Genomic DNA, 18,765 nt, shown 5'->3' on the forward strand with positions numbered 1-18,765 from the left:
AGCTTTTATTCCAACGTGTAGGAATTCAGATCTCAGGTATATGGCGCCTGCAAGGTGTACAGTTCAGGTGGACTTACGTTTGCTAAATGAGTGATCATAATGGTCATCAAAAGGAGCCGAAGGAACCCACTGTGTGGCGTGACCGTGGGGAGGGGTCATTCATTCTGCTCCGGCGACCGTGCAGGCTCACCTGTTTCTCATTTTGAAACCACCTATGATTCCCTCCCAACATCGGCGTTGAAACAGCATCATTAGTCAAGTATCTCGACTTGCTCAAAAGGAAATGAAAAAGGACGAAAATAGCCACGACCAACTTTTTTTAAACTTTAATTATATTTTTCAAGTGTCTGTCGGCCAGTTCAGCCTGATCTTCTTTAAGTCCGAAGTGGGAACTCGCAAGACCATACTCAGAAGTGTCATCGGATGGATGGGTGGGACTTCTCTGCTGCTAGTGGGGGTGAGGTTCTTGGGTTACTGCTGAAATCAGCATTTCTGGAGGCCCTCACGGGAGGATGAGATGGGGTAGAAAGCGTTATTTATGTGGAATTACACCCCTACATTTGCCAAGTCCCATTTCCCTTAACCCAGTCCTGGAAGTGCTGCAGCTGGCAATTCAGCGGGGCCGGAAGCAGAGCCAGTGTCCGGAGCATCCCTCCCATGGGGAGCTGGTCCAGCAGAGCATCAGGCTAGTTCCCGTCCAGCAGTCCATTGTGCGGGTCCATCAGGCTCTGAGCCATGTGGGCAGATGCAGGGGAGCCGAGGGAGCATGCCCCCCACAACAGGAGTCCCAAGAGAAACAAGAGAGCTTATGTATCTCAAATCTCTGAGCTTGCAGCTGCCACACCTACTTTGGCCACTGACCCATTCCCAGGTGTGACTTACAGGAAAGTACCTCCCCAGCACCACCCAGACTTTCCTGGGCATGCTTGTAAATTGCAGCTTTCTGACAACGCTTCACTGATGGCACATCTATAAAATTTGGCATTCCCTTTGCTCCTTTCCTCTTATTAATAACTAGGTTATTACATCCGCATCATTGGATTCAGGGTAACTGACATCTGGAGTAAATAAATAGGATCTGAGAAGTCACTTGTAAAGTGCTCGCCCTGAGTTTTGTTGACTTACGCTTCTATAGCAATCTGTGGCAATGCATCCAACCTTCATTGTAACATAAATTGTAGCCTAACCTTGTGCTTTGGGAAAACATAGCCATGGACATGAAAAGAAAGTCCATTTGTTTCTCTTATTTTATCTTTTAAAGTGGCATGCATTATTTTTACTTGATTTGAATGAAAATGTTAGTCAAAAAAAAGGTTAAAACCTGTGAGTTTAGTTGAGCATTAATAATATAGACATATTATGTGGACAACATAAATTAAACATGTAGCTTTGTTATCAGAGTCATGACCCAGCAGAAACTAATTAAATCCCTTTATCAAGCCCCTTTATGGATCACAGATTTGATTACATTGTAGATAAAATAATGTACCTCTTGCTGCCCAGCATCATACTCCAGATAACCATTATGTGGGTATTAGCTTAATCTGCTGACATCACCGTGTTAATAGGATCTTTATGTAACAGCTAATGGTGAACTGCTCTAAAAAGTCTTATCAACCGCCACTGTGCCTCTCAAAGTTTAACATAAGAAGTATTTTTTTCTGAATTTTTAGTACAGCTGCAGTGTTTTATGGCTAAAGATATATGGCTATAACTCTCATGCTTGGAGGGAATTTACTAATTGTTAGAATGTAATGGTGTTGGCACTGTTTAGACTCCGCATCTTCAATAGGATATTTGGCTCAAGGTATTTTATCTGTAGCAAGCATGTCAAACAAGGCGTGTGGCCCGCTGGTGCAAGTTTGACATGCTTGACCTATAGCAATCTGAAAACTAAAGAACTAATGTATATACAGTCGAATTATTCTTCTCTCATCGGTTACCTTTTATTCCCTATGTGGTTTTCTTGCATATTTCCATAAAAATAATTGTATACCAGAGAAGAGAGATAGGAATTTCAAATAGGTGCCCTGCTTCTTCTTTGTTTGTTTGCTTGGTTTTTGTGTTATTTTTTTTTTTTAGGCCCTCTAGTGCAGTGATGGCGAACCTATGACACACGTGTCAGAGGTGACACGCGAACTCATTTTTTTGGTTGATTTTTCTTTGTTAAATGGCATTTAAGTATATAAAATAAATATCAAAAATATAAGTCTTTGTTTTACTATGGTTGCAAAGATCAAAAAATTTCTATATGTGACATGGCACCAGAGTTAAGTTAGGGTTTTTCAAAATGCTGACACGCCGAGCTCAAAAGGTTCGCCATCACTGCTCTAGAGGATAGATTAGAGATTTAGCAAGAAAGACCTTTTGTCAATCTGGAATTTAGGTTAGTAAGGACGTGAAACAGGAAAATACCATATTTCCCGTTACTTTTTATGAAAGCCATTTCTAAGCCTGCTTTATCTAAATAATACTTTTTCATTTCACACAAAAAGTACAAAAAATGATTAAAAAAAAACTTTTAAGAAAAAATGTAGTTTGTTTTTAATATTACATACATGTGCTAAAATTCTGAAAAGAAGACTAAAAATTAAATGACAAAATATCCTGGTAGGATAGAACACGTACAATAATGAGAAACTTGCTGCTCACTGGTGCACATACAGGGCAACTCAGGCGGCTCCGAAAACTACAGTGTCCAGGTTTTATTTTTTAGTTTAGTTTATGATCAGAGGATGGAGCGCGCAAGAGGAAGTGACAGAAACTGGTGGGCGAGATTGATCTCAAACTCTGAGGAGCTTTGGATGTCAGGAACGTTGGGTTTTCATCTCCAGGGGAGAAAAGAAATCTAAGATTTCAAAGAGACACCAACATGATAAGTGATGGATTTGAGAGGATACAGACAGATGAAGGCGTGAACACAGGTCAGAAGTCATCACGGTCGGCGAGGGGGAGCTTCTGGAGCCAGAGCCACGGGTGAGCCAGGAGAGGGGCCCAGCGCCTGCCAGGGAGGCCGCTTCCGAGACGGAGCTGAGAGGACGCGGGTGTCCAGAGCGAGGGAGGAGAAACCTTGGCATGACGTGATGACCGGGACCAGAAACACTGGTGCCAGAACAGGTGGTGTTTTGCCTTTTAATTAAACATTTTGCAACGGGTATCTGGAAGAAAGAGAAGATACGTTCAGTTTCAAAATGTTAAACTTGACACGCCTGAGCAATAGGAAATTCAGGCACAAGCCGCGGAGGAAAGGCTGGGAGTGGAAGGAGGAATCGGGAGGAACGGATGTGCAGTCACTACCAGGAACCGTGCAGGCCCGAACCGCCAAGAGAGAATGTTGTGAAGGGGACTCAAACATGATTTCAGGGCTTTTTACAAAAACCAGTACAGCCCAATGGCAAATAGAGGGGTGGTTTCAAAGATGTTTTTAAAAGAACATATTTCTTATACCTAAAATACAGGGTGAAGGAAAAGTAGGTTTACAGTTGTGAATACACAAAACACAGAGTTTATTCTTGTATTATCATTTATTAATTGTTGTGTTTTCCATGCGAACAACTGTAAACCTATTTTCACCCTTTATATTAAAGTTTAATGTTAAAGATACCAATTTGGCATTGCTGTATTAAAATGGAAAGACTTTATTAAAACTGAAAGAATGTATCGGGGTGACACTGGTTGACAAAATTATACGAGTTTCAGGTACACGGTTCCACAACACATCTGTACACTGTATTGTGCGTTCATCACACCCAGTCAGGCCTCCTTCCAACTCCATTTATCCCCCCTCTGCCCTCGTCTGCCTCCCCCAACACTCTCCCTCCAGCAATCACCACACTGTTGTTTGTGTCCATGAGTTTCTTGTTTCTTTTTCTTTTCCTCAATCTCTCCAAACCACAAAAAGGGTTTGAAGGTTAATGAAAATGAAAAATAGGAAGCGTGCACATTTATTTTGAATATTCTCAGATCATATGCTAGTAACTTACGACTTGAGATAAGTGAGCTGCTGAGGAATCCTCTGATTGTCGTCAAAATTTCCACTTCTCTAGTTTCCACAGTGATGTTCCGTTTGAGGGAAGCGTGTGGGGCAGGGAGGGGATATCTGACTTCCCTTTGATGTCAGAATTAAATAAAACTGAAAGAATTTTCTGAGGGGAAAATACTATGATGTGCATATAAAATTATTTCCAAAAGGTTTATATCTGTAATCAGATTTTAGAACCTCAAAGAAACCGTACTTTTAAATTTTCATTTTGGTTATATCAACAAAGGAACTCAAAATTGCATGTTATAGACCTATAGAAAAAGACATTTACTTTTTAAATTAGATTTTTTTTTTTTTGGTCAATAGCTAAATGGCAGAGTATTACATTTAAAATGGCAATTTAAAGGTGCTAAGTCTCTACTTTTATTTTTTAATAATAAAACGTTATGCCCCCAGGAAGAATGTCAGAGTAGGTAACTTCCCAGTGTAGGTGGTGGCTTCTTGCCAGCATACTTTTACACATGTTTGAGTTGGAGACCCTACTTATTTTGTAATTTTCTTTAAGGCAACAGTTCTCAAAGCTTTACTATTTATAAAGTCATGTGAGTATGTGTGTGTGAAAATACTGCTGCAAGGAGAGTTTGTCCACATAACCTGTTCTTCAGAGATTTTGATAAAACTCTGGGTAACAGCTGTGCCTCAGGGGTTTTGGTTTCTCAAGTCAGAAACCAGATCTGTTATTTGAAATCTGATCATGGTTTCTTGGATTTAGACAAATCGTGCCTGTCCTTATTATCTTAGTGGGTTTGGGAGCATCTTTGCAAGGACTTACCTTCTGTGTTGGCGTTTTAATCATTTGTGGGGCCAGCAATTGCAGGAGGCTGTACGGAATGCTTCTGACTATGTGAAAGGAATTACTTCCTGAGTGTTATTACATATCTGAGTGTGTGTGTGTGTGTGTTTGATGGCATCATAAGTCACCTCTCATTATCCTAGGTAATCAGCACATTTACTTTGAGTGCATGCAATTTTTTTCCTAGGAAAGCAGTCTGAATGGGACCTCTGATTCTCCCTGATCTTTTATGAATTTCCCTGGAAACGCATAGCGATGTGCTTAGTTCTGGAACAATTACTGTCAATGGAAGAAGAGAAGCTTTTAGAAAGTAGACACGTTTTCCAGCAATTTATACGTGAAGCATATTGCACTCCCTCAGCCCATCTATGCTAATAGAGCGAAGGAGAAGTTCAGAGCACTCACTTAAGTAAAAATGCTCTGTTACATAGACTACAAAGAACATGTAAAGGCAGGAGACGTCCAGTAACAATCTTCTAGACCAGCAGTTCTCAACCTGTGGGTCGAGACCCCTTTGGGGGTCAAACGACCCTTTCACAGGGGTCACCTAAGACCATCGGAAAGCACATATATAATTACATATTGTTTTTGTGATTAATCACTATGCTTTAGTTATGTTCAATTTGTAACAATGAAAATGGGGGTCACCACAACATGAGGAACTGTATTAAAGGGTGGCGGCATTAGGAAGGTTGAGAACCACTGCTCTAGACAGTTCAGGCGAATGATGCCAGCATTACCGATGGGCTTCCTATTTTGCATTGATAAGCTGATCTGAGGCCTCTGCATGTTTCTTTACTTTTAAAAGGTGGGTCCCTAGTGCCCTGACCAGCTCAATGATGAACTAAAAATGTAATTTGACACCGAGGCAAACTCCAGTGGAGTTTGAGGCCTTGCAAACTCCAATTGCTGTAACAGTGCGAGGTAACAGGCAAGCAGAAGAAAGGTGACTGGATTATTGAATCTAGCGGTAAGATTATTGTTTTGATTAGCTTTATAGATGGAGAAAAGCTAATGAAAATGTACAGTAGATGGTAGAGGTAAAGTCTAAGAAAGAAATACTCTCTACTCTTCCCATTTCAACTTTTTGGAAACCTACTTTCAGAAAGTTGAGTGGAATCAAGCAAATCTCATTAACAACAACAGCAACAAAACTTGTCTAAGATACTTGAGTGAAGGATTCCTTAGGCATTTCGGTGGGTTAGGAACACAACCTGTGTAATCCAAGTAGCAGATCAGGTTCAGCAATCTTCAGTTTGCCTCTGTCCAGTTTCTGTGGGTAGGGTACAAAGGAATACTGACCAGCCTTCTCAAACAGTGTGTTCATGGGTGGGTCACAAGTAGACAATGTTTAGTCTTCCAAACTATTTCCATTCCTGCCCACATCTATAAGTAATCACCCATCCTATTATTAGCCCATTTAAAAAAATATGAAATACATAATATATATTTAATTTTTAAAAATTAATTGATTTATGGAATCATATAAGCTTTATGCATGCAGCATTACCAACCAGCAGGGGATGTACTGCATCATGCTCACCACCAAATGTCTAGCTTCCCTCTGTCACTATACACCTTTATTGGCTTTGCCCTCCCCCCACCCTCTTCCCCTCCGGTAACCACAAATCTGTTGTGTGCCTCCATAAGTCTGTTTTTGTTTTGTTTTTATATTTCACATCTGAGTGAGTGAAATCATAGGTATTTGTCTTTTTCCATCTGACTTATTTCACTAAGCATAATATCCTCTTAATCCAAGGAATGAAGACAACCGAAGTGTCCATTAATGGATGAATGATAAAAAAGATGTGCATACACACACACACACACACACACACACACACACACACACTGGAATACTACTCAGCCATAAACGGTGAAATCTTGCCTTTGCAACAACATGGGTAAACCTTGAAGGGTGTATTTATTGATAAGGCCAGAGCCTAATTATAGAAGTCACCATAGTGTTTCTTTTTTTAAAATATATTTTTTATTCAGGAAGGAAGAGGGAGAGAGAAAAAAAATCATTGATGAAAGAGAATCATTGATCGGCTGCCAGCCTACTAGGGATCGAGCCCACAACCTGGGACCCTTCAGTCTGCAGGCCAATGCTCTATCCACTGAGCCAAACCAGCTCGGGCACCATAAGTGTTTCTTTAATCCAGGGATGGGGAACATCCAGTGTGTGGGTTATATAAGGCCCGAGAAATAATTTGGTCTGGCCCTGCCAAGGAATTAGGGGTGAGTTAAATATCTGACCAAATTTTGCAGGCTAATTTTTAAATTGATAATTTTGTATGGCCTGCGAGTGATGTTATAAATATCCAAATGGTCCTTGGCAGAAAAAAAGATTCCCCACCCCTGCTTAATCTATTGTATATTTTTAATCAGTGAAATTGGAATGAAAATGATCTGTATTATCTAGTGCACTGCTGGAGGTCATTCAAGCTACCTTATTTTTCTGGAATCTTTAAAAGAAAATTTGAAATTCGTCTCATAAAAGCTGGGATAGAAATTTTTCTGTTTGATTAAATTGCCTAGACATGCAGTATTGTAACATATTAATATCAGCCTCTTTTGAAAATAATCTTCACAGCAACCCAGGGGCAAGCTGTCATTTTGAGACTTGGGGAAGGAGCAATTATTAAAAAGTTCTTCCTGAGGTAACATTTGACTTCAGGAGGTATTTCTTTTTTATGCCATTAAAATCTGTGCTGCTTTGAAACCAATATTAGTGATCATTCAAAAGAAAAGCATCAATTAACTTCACATTAAACTTTTCCTCAAGACAATGCAGACTGGATTTTATTGGAATTTTCATGTGTTGTATTTCTCTATGTATAGTTGGCTGCCAAGGACCTTAATAATGTAAATTTTTAAGTACAAATGACTCCCTACAAGGCCTGTTGTGATTATTAATGGAATCAATTATCTGTTCAGTGAAGTTACAATGGCTTGAAATAACAGTTAATAATGAAAGACTGAGGTAGATTTTAAGTATAGTGTGTTTATGTTTAACAATACACATTCTATTATACTAAAAATCAATGAGAAAATATGGTGGGGACAATGCCTTTTCACTTTCTTCTTTTCTTTAAGAAACTCTTCCTGTGAGTGTATTTGTTTTGTCATTTTCTTATCACAGGAAAGTAGGCTGGTATGTTTCAGAAGAGCCACCGATTTCCCCAGACTAGGAACTGAAATTCTATTATGCTGCCCAAGTTATTTACCATCAGGAAACTGGGAGTTTACACTGTTGGTGGAATTGTTTGAGGCCAGCCCCTTGCTGAGGGCCTCCAAATCGCTTTGCAGTGTAGGATATTCTTCTCTGAGTCTCAGTGACCACAGGTCTTTACAGTAAGAAGACCTGAGCGCGCAGCGGTGTTCATGGTACTTCACAGCGGTTTTCTGAGGGAGAGCAGAGCACCCGGAGCTGCTGGTCTGGGTAATAGGAAGGGTGCGTGGCTGAGAGTCTGACCCGTGAACGACTCCCCACCACCCCGGCCCCAGCCCCTTGAAACCTCCTTTCTACTTCCTCTCTCTCTGAGTTTGACTACTTGAGATCCTTGTATAAGTGGAGTCATGCAAGGTTCGTCTTTCTGTGACTGGCTTCTGTCACTCAGCTTTGTGTCCTCAAGGTTCATCCATGCTGTAGGCTGTGACAAGGTTTCCCTCTTTCCTCAAGGCTGGGTACTGTCGCATTGTGTTTCTCTGCCATGTCTTTATTCGTCTGTCAGTGGACAGGTAGCTCGCTTCCACCTCTTGGCTATTGTGAACGACTCTCTTCAGACATTGAAATTCAGTGGGAAATCAGGAGTTGCTCCATCTCCAATGGCATCTCACGTTGTTGCTTTGCTTTCTTTTTTCTTTTTCTTTTTTTTTCAGTTTTTAGCAAAGTTGTTGAAAATGTGCATGGTGCCAACTTCCTAGGGCAGTGATGGCGAACCTATGACACGCGTGTCAGAGGTGACACGCGAACTCATTTTTTTTTGGTTGATTTTTCTTTGTTAAATGGCATTTAAATATTTAAAATAAATATCAAAAACATAAGTCTTTGTTTTACTATGATTGCAAATATCCAAAAATTTCTCTACGTGACACGGCACCAGAGTTAAGTTAGGGTTTTTCAAAATGCTGACACGCCGAGCTCAAAAGGTTCGCCATCACTGTCCTAGGGACTCGGTTTTTTTTTTCTTGTTCAATACAGACATGTGGGTAAGAATAAGACAGTCCTGCTCGCGGTCAAACCGCACAGGGCTCAGTCGCTAATGGACTGTTGTCATTGCAGGACAAGTCCGCGCCAGCCGACAAGCAGAGCAAACCGGAGGCGGCCCCGGCCACGCACGCAGCCTCGGCGGTGTCCGGCTCTCAGGAGGTGCTGTACATCAACGGCAACGGGACCTACAGTTACCATAGTTACCGAGGCCTCGGAGGGGGGCTGCTGAGCCTGAGTGACGCCTCCAGTAGTGGTGAGTGTCTATTATAGGCTACGATTTCTATGTCCATTTGGAGGTAGTCAATTCTGTGAACCCCAGAGAAGAAAATGAATATATTGTTAAAGCAATAGTCCGTGCCAACCTGCTAAACACAAGGCCGTTTAATACAGAACATCCATCTCGCTACAAGGATGCCCCCTGTTCCGTTGCTGTTTCTGGAAGTAGTAGCACTGCTATGCAGCTGGAGGATTGCTGTTCTTATACTGAAAATAATTCTCAACTAGAGAAATAGCCTTTTAAGACAAATAGTTTTTCATTTCCCCCCCACCCAAAGCTGTTATGTACTATTCTTCAAGAATAATGACACATTTTCTTAATGTTTGAAGTTTTTAATTTGGAAATTTGAGGCCCAAGAACTTGACTGACTTGATGAAAAATGCATACTGAGTCCTTCCTTATACCCAGGACCCTCCGGTTACAGTGCATCCCAGCGGGGGTAGCATGCAGCTGTAAAAAGTAATGAAAAACATCTTTATATGCGCCAGGTGATGAAAAGTCCGTGTGCCAATATTCATTCAAGAAGGACTTATAAAATATCTTGAAAAGTTACATAGAGGCAGGGCTGAGAGAGAACGATACGGGAAAAGGAATATAAGGCAGAATTCTCTGCTTGCACTTGTTTCTATACTTGGTTTGGTAAGTTTAACTTTGGAACAGCTTATGTATTTATATAATTAGGAATGAAATTGACTAAGAATCTCTAATGTTGAGGGGAAATGATGGGAATGAACCTCATCTGTTTGAGTGAGTGGTTGGCATCACCTCAGAGAGGAAGGGACTTCTCCCGGTGACCTCAGAGCTCCCGCTCCACAGCGTGCCGGCGTACAGCCAACCTTAGGTTGTTCCAGCAATGACTCTAGTATCCTGGTTCTGATGTCTGTGTATTGTGGTTCAAAACAAACTTATAATTATGTGGTGTCAGTGCAAGCTGGGATTTTTCAGCAGGAGGCCAAGTAGACACAGATGTAAAATTGGTGAGTTTCAGCAAGAACTTCACAGTCTTGTATTTGAATTGTTAGTATCGGTGAGAACTGATATTTCCTCTCTCTTTCCACTGAAAATGCCTGAAAACGAAGACTAATTTGAATTCTAAAAGTTGACTGGGCTTGGTGGGCTTTTACTAGATTTGGGGGGGGAGTTGCATTATAGTGTCAGTACCTGCACAGTATTGGGAAGCTGCTGTGCGTCTAAGCAGGGGCTACTCTGCTGGGAGGCGGGGCTCCTAGGTCTGCTCACAACCAAAGGTCCTCCAAGGACAGGGCCCTGAGCTTCAGTTTCTATCAGTTGCCTCCAGCTTAAAACACACATGCGCGTGTGCACACACACACACACACACACACACACGTACACACGTGCGCGCACGCCCGAGGTGCCTCAAGTAGAAGGAAAAAGGAGCTTATTTTGGAAAGGGATGTAGTTCCCAATGTAGGTTCAGTGAGCCTTCTCAGCTGCTTTCACTTCTTAATTTTATTTGGACAATAAATCTGCAGGAAAGAGCAAATCTGAGATTAGAAAAGGAAAACATAAACAAAAACTAGAAAGCTGGAAACTCTAATATTTAAAAAAAAATACTTTACATATGAAGTAAGAACTGATAGGTAGTTCAGAGCTTAACCACCAAATCAAAAAATGGGGTGGTGGTGGGGAATAGAGTGTATTCACTAAAGATTTTATTGACACAAAACATTTTGTAATTTAGACTTTAAAGAGCATTCATCTATTAAATTAATGTATTTCACATAAATAACAATGACTAGTACTTATTGAGTCCCCTCAGTGTAATATCCATCGAATCCATACACAGTACTACGAGATACATCCTGCCATTTGGAGGAAATTTTTATAAAATTAAAATCGCCCCACATTTAAAAATAATGCCGAGGCACCACTTCCCTTTTCCCTAACACGATTGAAGCCTATTCCGGGAGGCTCAGAGGGGTTGAGTGACTTGCCCAAAGCCCCTCCGTAAAGGGAGGGTCCAGGATTTGCACACAGGCCTTCTGACATTAGAGTCCGCATTGGAAGCTACTGAGCTAATAATCTGTGTAATAGACACAAGTACTGAAGCAAGTGATCGTCTCCGGTAAGTACAATATACTGTCTGTGTCCAGAAACTCTCCGAGTCTGAACATATCATGTAAGTGAATGCATCACATAATATGTTATCTCTTATGTCTGGCCTCTTTCACTTAGCATATTTTCAAGGTTCATCTATGTTGTAGCATGTATCAACACTGCGTTCTTTTTTAATTGCCAGATGCTCTATTCTATGGATAGGCTATATTTTGTTTAACCATTCAAATTGATGGGCACTGGGATATTTTCCACCTTTTGAGTTACTATGAATGATGCTACTATATAAATCTTTGCTTTACGTCTGTGTGTGTAATCAATGTATTGTGCTTATACTTAGAAGTGGAATTACTGGTTCATGTGGTAACTCTGAGTTTAACATTTTGAGGAAATAACTGAACATGAGATGGCTTTATGTTCATTTTATCCTTTTTAAATGTCTTTCAACTATGTCTCATAGTATCTATATATATATAAAAGGCTAATATGCAAAGTGTCCCCTTGGGAGTTTGACCGGGAGAATGGGAGTTCAATTGCTCGCTATGATGTGCGCTGACCACAAGGGGGCGATGTGGAACATGTTGGGCAACCAGTGGCGGCGGGGTGCTGAGGGAGCAAGGGAAGGAGGAGGTGGAGAAGAGGGCAACCTGATCCACCCTGATCGCTGGCCAGGCCTAGGGACCCTACCAGTGCATGAATTTCGTGCACTGGGCCTCTAGTTTATAATACAAGCTTTACACTTTTTATTTTTACTGCTAAATATTTCTCTCTGTGATGCTACTGTAGATGGAATGTTTTCATTAAAACGTTAGTCTACATTTTTCTATGTTTTGGAAGAGTTTGTGAGGTGTTGATATTCATACTCTAAATGTTTCATAGAATTCAGGAGTGGCCTGTGCCTGGGCTTTTCTGGGAAATTTTTGATTACTAACTCAACCTCTTGACTTGCTATAAAGTCCAGTTATATTCTCCGATTCCTCTTGAGAAGTTTGTTTCCAGGAATATGTCCATTTCAACTGAATTATCTAATTTATTGACGTAGTTGTTCATAGTATTCCTTCGTAATCCTTTTTATTTTTGGAAGGTCAGTAGTTATGGCCCCTCTATCATTTCTAGTTCTAGTCATTTGAGTGTTCTCCCTTTTCTTCTTCGTGATATTCTAGATAAATTTTGTCAAATGCTGCCATCTTTTCAAAGAACAGCTCTTGGTTTCATTGATTTTTCTCTATTGTTTTCTACTCTCTTATTTCATTGATTCCTATTCTCATATTATCTTCTTCATTTTCCTTACATCATTTAGTTTGCTCTTATTTTTCAGTGGAAAATGGAAAGTTAAGACGTTTGTTTGAAGTCTTCTTTTCTCAGGCATTTACAGCTATACACTTCCTTTTAAGCACTGCTGTATCTGCATCACAAAATTTTGGTATGTTGTGTTTTAGTTTTCATTCACCTCAAAGTATTTTCTAATTTCTTTTGACCCATTGGCTGTTTAGGTATGGTGTTCAATTGCCACATATTTGTAAGTTTCCCAAATTTCTTTCTGTTACCGATTTCTAGTTGTATTCCACTATGGCCAGACAACATACTTCATATAATTTCTATAATCCTGTCAAGTTTATTGAAGCTTGTTTTGTGATCCAGATCATGGTCTGTCCTGGAGAATGTTTCATGTTTCATGGAGAATGTACCTGGGAATAATGTGCATTCTGCTGTTGGTGGTGGGGCATTTTGTAAATGTATATTGGGCCTAGTTGTTTTATAGTGTTTAAATCTCCTATATTCTTGTTGACCATCAGTCTAATTTTTATAGCCATTATTGAAAGAAGGGTATTGAAGCCTTCAAATACTATTGTTGAATTGTTTATTGTTGCCTTCAATTCTGACAATTTTGTTTCCTTTATTTTGGGACTCTGTTGTTAGGTATTGATATTGGTATATCTTAATTGACTCTTTTATCATTGTAAAATATCCTTTATCACTAGTAACTTTTTAAGTCTATTTTGCCTAATATTAGTTATTTATGTAATATCAGGAAAAGACAATGGTAATTTGGATTATTGTGGTAGTACTGAAAATGAAGGTAAGTGGGCAAAGCTTTGGACATGGTAGTGACATACAGAAGAATATGGAACAAATTGAGTATTGCTCACCTCTACTCAAATACAACCAAAATAATTTTTTTGATCCATAAATGGCTAAGTAATTTTGGGAGCCCAATGCCAAATTAATATGTGGGCCCTTTCTATAAACATTAAGTATTTCAAGATGCTGATAACAGAGCATTAAACAAAGTTTAGAGCTCTTCTGAGCACAGGCTCATGTGGGTCTACACATGTTTAACACCCCACTCTTTTTTTCTTTATTTAGTAAGTTGGAGAAAGCATTGCATTTTCATGAAAAAGGTAGAGAGCTAGGAATTTAGCTCCTTCCCAATATGGACTTAACCCTTCCCCTTGCTACCATTACTATAGCGAGAGTCCTTTCTCAAATGTGAACTAAAGAAATTCTCTTCAGTTTAAGTCAAAAGCAGTTATTTGCTAAGACTGGTGTTTTGCCTTTTGTTTGTTTTGGTAATGACTTTGGGCTTGTCACTGAGTTACAAAGAGCCACCTCAGTTGTGATTTGCTGCATGCGTCCTGGTTATCCTGCTATGCCTGGCTTTTCCCAGCAGACGGTCTGAGTTGTTCAATGTTGTTCTTTACTGTATCCTTAAGGGATCTTTATCTCATCACGCAAAAGCCAAAAGATGTATTGACTAAGCACTCACAAAGTCAACCTGTGTGACCTTGAGCAAATCGCCCAGCTCTCCTGACCTATTTCTTCGTAGCCTTTAAAAAGGAGCTCTAAATACCTTTCATCTCAAAAACCCGCACTGCCTGTCGCGCTGGTGTTGGCTCTCGCCACTTTGATTTCTTTTATGGGGTGTGGCGGGGGAGGCTTGTTTTAACAGAAAGGCAGCCTGATTGATCAGGCCCAGGATTGCCTTTACGTGGGGACTTCCTTCATAAATTCTGGGAACCCCAAACATTCTGACTTTGTTTAAAAAATGTTATCTTTAGCTTATTTTTTTCATTTTTTAAGACATCAGAACAGTCATTCCCTGTAACACATTTGGAGCCGTGGAGAAAGGAACTATACACATATACATAAATCTTGAGAGCTAAAGAGGGTATAGACGGTGAGCATTACATGACATGCCAACATCGTATCTGAAGGCCAACAATTCCAGTTAACCTAAGTGTGGAATTCTTGACTTTAAAGTTTGCAGAGATGTCTGAAAAGTGTAGAAGGGAGCAAGGACTTTTTTTTAGCATTTATATTTCTTTATTTTTCTTTATTTTCTTTACCATCACCATTTATCCCCTCTGTACCCTGTTCTACCCCACCCCACAGTCACCACACTGTTGTCCGTGTCCATGAGTTGTTCTTCTTTTTTTATTTAATTATTTAATTTTTGTGGGAGCAACAACTTTTAAGAGACCAAGTTGAATTAGCTATACATCTGACAATGTATAAAGCAGATGAAGACCAGCAGAATTCAAACCTTTAACAGAAAAACTGGGAAGTATGATGTGGATTGGCAGTGGCAGCATAAATAGTAGGACAAAGATTGAAGGAGATAGGGTGCTTGCAGGACCTTTTAAGCCAGTGTAATAGGAACATCAGCTCTGCAGATTGTACTGTGTTCAAGAAGAATGCAAAGGCAGAATGAGAAAGGAAACGTAACAGTGTTTGGATTTAACTTAAGTATTTTTGGGTCCTTGTGTTCAAATCACTGTAATGGGTGCTTTGTTAGTCTGTTCGGGCTGCTAGAATAAAAATACCGTAGACTGGATGGCTTGAACAACAAACATTATTTCTCACAATTCTGGAGGCCGAGAAGTCCATGAGCAGGGCCTGGATAGAGCCTGCTTCCTGGTTCTTAGATGGCTGTCTTTGCACTGTGTGCCCACGTGGGGGAAGGGGAAAGGAGCTCTCAGGGTCTCACTTGTAAGGGCGCTAATCCCATTCAGGAAGGCCCCACCCTCCTGACTTACCTCCTAAGGACCCCATCTCCAAATCCCATCACATTGGAGATTAGCTTTCTGTAACTGAATTTTGAGGGAACTGCAAACAGTCTGTCTATAGCCACTACTTTGAGAAACAAGGTTGAGGAAGGCAGAATCATGGACCTCAAGAAACTGACAGATCAATTAGAGATAAAACATTTGTCCTCTTCTTGTCTACATCTCAGAATCCTTTAGGACTTTGATTAAATAGCACTTCCTCTGTGAAACTTCACCTGGCTGCCTCCCACCCTTTTGGAGATGAGTCACTTTCCTGCATGTGCCTTTATTCTAGCACTTCACTCACTGACTTGCGACATGTTTTCCAATATTTTCCCTGTGCACTCCTTCAAAGCTGAAACTCTGCCTCGTTCACGGTGACGTCTCCTGAATAAGGCCAGACATATGAGTGCTCCACTGTAGTGACATAATGAATACCTTTTTAAAAAATAGAACATGTGCTGCCCAAAATCAAAAAGCCACAAAGAGAATTATTTATGTATATCGGAGGGCAGGGTGAAGGGCTTCTCTTTGATAAAGGAATCAGTAAAGAAGGAAGACTAACCTGAGTAGACGGATTCTGTGGATGAAAGAGGATGGCTCCCGGGTGTGGTATAATTTTGAATACAGTGGCAGGGGGAAAAGCCTGCCCGTGGCAGAGACCTGGTAGCCTGAAGAGGGTGCCCTTCAAACCCTCCATTAGCCAATCTCCATTTGTTTGGAGCTGGCAAGAGTCTGCCCCCAACAACCCAGATTTTCAAGTGGGAGTGTTATCAAAATGACAGCAGTTGCAATTTGCATGAAGAGTTTATTCAAATTACCCAGCTGAAGTGAGAAGCAAGGAAGCAGCCAATCCTCCAGTTGTGATCACATCCAATTGCACAGGACTCCGGGCTGCTTTCTTCCTATCGGGAAGTTCACACTGAGCCGTCTACAGGGGGCAGCTGTGGTTCGCTGTGTGATCCCGGGGATCTCAAGTGTAAATTATATACATGAGACGTAAGTCAGCTGCTGAGCTTTCCCTTCCATGAGCTCCACTGGGCAGACTTTTCCATTTGTTTTTCATCTCTGATATACACTGGGCTGATGGGCAGACGGAAATCTAACAAGACCAAATTGTAGGAATAATGACCATAATAACTAACATTTGTATGGCAATTGCTAGTTTGCCCGAATCTTGACATTCATTATCTTTATTCCCCACCAACATTCAGGATTTGTGGCTATAAAGGTTCCTTGGATCCTGGCCTGTAGTTAGGAATTGAAGGAGGCCTGGCCTTAAGATTCACCCACCCCCTAGAGCTGGTCCATAATGCGTAGCTGGCGTTGTACACGGACAGTGCTGTCCCTAGGCACCAGCATTTGGAAGTGTCACTTCTCACTTGAGATTTTCAAAGAGGTGCTTCTGTTCATTTACTGTCTTCACTTCTCATCAACCATTCACTCTTCAATCCACTATAAATGGCTTCTCCCCACCATTTTACTGAAATTGGTCAGGGTAAGTTTATCAGTGAGTTCACTTAAAGATTATTTTTTCCATTTGTCTTATCAGATTTTTTTCTTTATTAAGGTATTACATATGTGTCCTTATCCCCCCCATATCCCCCCACTCATGCCCTCACCCCCCCTGGTGTCTGTGTCCATTGGTTATGCTTATATGCCTGCATACAAGTCCTTTGGTTTCAGTTATTTTAGGATTCTAAGAATTGCTAATAAGTTGTAATATAGGTACTTAAAACCTCTTTGACATTGACTGGGATTTGTAAAACTAAAAACTATTGACCTAAAGAGGTAAACTGAGGCAAGCTAAAACGGTGAGTTTATTCTGGAATAGTAATTCAGAACATGCAAATGGTAGCAAGCTACAGGTGAGTGGCTGGGAGTTTGGGCAGGGACTGTAAAGAGGAGAGTTCAGTCAGATTCTGTTAAAAAAAAATGGAGACACAAACAGTTCAGTTATACAAACAAGGCTCAATTTAGCTCATTTTGCAAGTTCAGCAACCTGAGTCATTTTTTTGTTCATACCTCTGGAAACCATAAACAAAACTTTCCAAGGTTGAAAGGAGACAACCTCTAGCATTTTTTAAATTTTTTATTGATTAAAGTATTACATACATCTCCTCCCCGCCCCCCTTCCCCCCCAGACTTCTCCCTAGTATCTGTGTCCATTGGTTATGCTTATATGCATGCATACAAGTCCTTCGGTTTTTCTCTTACCTCCCACCCCCAGCCTTCCCTCCGAGGTTTGACTGTTCAATGCTTCTCTGTATTTATTTTTGTCCATCAGTTTATGTTCATTATATTCCACAAATGAGTGAGACCATGTGATATATATCTTCCTCTGACTGGCTCATTTCACTTAGCATTAATGCTCTCCAGATCCATCCATGCTGTTGCAAATGGTAAGAGTTCCTTCTTTTTCACAGCTGTGTAGTATTCCATTGTGTAGATGTACCACAGATTTTTAATCCACTCATCTGCTGATGCAGGAACTTAAACTGTTTCCATATCTTAGCTATGGTAAATTGTGCTGCTGTGAACATGGGGGTGCATATATCCTGTCTGATTTCCTGGGATATATTCTTAGAAGTGGGATCACTGGGTCAAATGGCAGTTCCAGTTTTAATTTTTTGAGAAAACTCCATACTGTTTTCAGTGGCTGCACCAGTCTGCATTCCCACCAGCAGTTCACGAGGGTTCCTTTTTCTCCACATCCTCACCAGCACTTGTCGTTTGTTGATGATAGCCATTCTGATAGGTATGAGATGGTACTGCATTGTCTTTTTTATTTGCATCTCTCAGATGTTTAGTGGCTTTGAGCATGTTTTCATATGTCTCTTGGCCTTCTGTATGCCAACCTATAGCATTTAAGACAATTCCAGTATCATCAGTTTTCTGTAAACCAGTCCTTCGTGACTTTTGTTTTCCTGAGGGCACACATGTGAGACTTTCCATTTTTAGATTGAATTTCTTGACAAAACACATTTAAAAAGAATATCCTTGACTTTTGCAGGAAGCAAACCCAAACTTTTAATGATTGGGATTGATGTTACTCACTTGCTGGAAATGTTAAAGGAAAATGCAGCATCTTTCGGGTTTTCGGGAGCCCTCAGTCTTTCACCCATTTCTGAAGGTCAAGGGTCTCTGAGAAAAGGAGAGGTGAGCACCCCGTGTTTGCCCTGAACTGCCAGCACATGGCATTGGCTTTGCAGCTCAATATCGGCCAGCTCTTCCTGGCATCAGCTTTCTAAAAGCCTGTTCTCTCCAGTAAAAGGGATCGTTATGTACTGCAGATCTTCTTGAGAATTTTGAGTT

General features: G+C 40.6%; 1 protein-coding gene across 7 annotated transcripts in view; it reads left to right on the top strand.

Moving 5' to 3' along the window:
* The window catches only part of NOL4 (nucleolar protein 4), a 215,726-nt gene that overhangs the window by 185,307 nt on the left and 11,654 nt on the right, over positions 1-18,765 (top strand). For all 7 annotated transcript variants that reach the window (XM_070421204.1, XM_070421206.1, XM_070421207.1 and 4 more), the window contains one exon: positions 9,124-9,304. In XM_070421204.1, the coding sequence (XP_070277305.1) occupies positions 9,124-9,304 (181 nt within the window). The remainder of the gene's footprint in view (positions 1-9,123; positions 9,305-18,765) is intronic.

This window comes from Myotis yumanensis, unplaced genomic scaffold (genome assembly GCF_028538775.1).
Source record: "Myotis yumanensis isolate MYYU_CA2020_CCGP unplaced genomic scaffold, mMyoYum1.0.hap1 SCAF_7, whole genome shotgun sequence".
NCBI classification, from domain to species: domain Eukaryota; kingdom Metazoa; phylum Chordata; class Mammalia; order Chiroptera; family Vespertilionidae; genus Myotis; species Myotis yumanensis.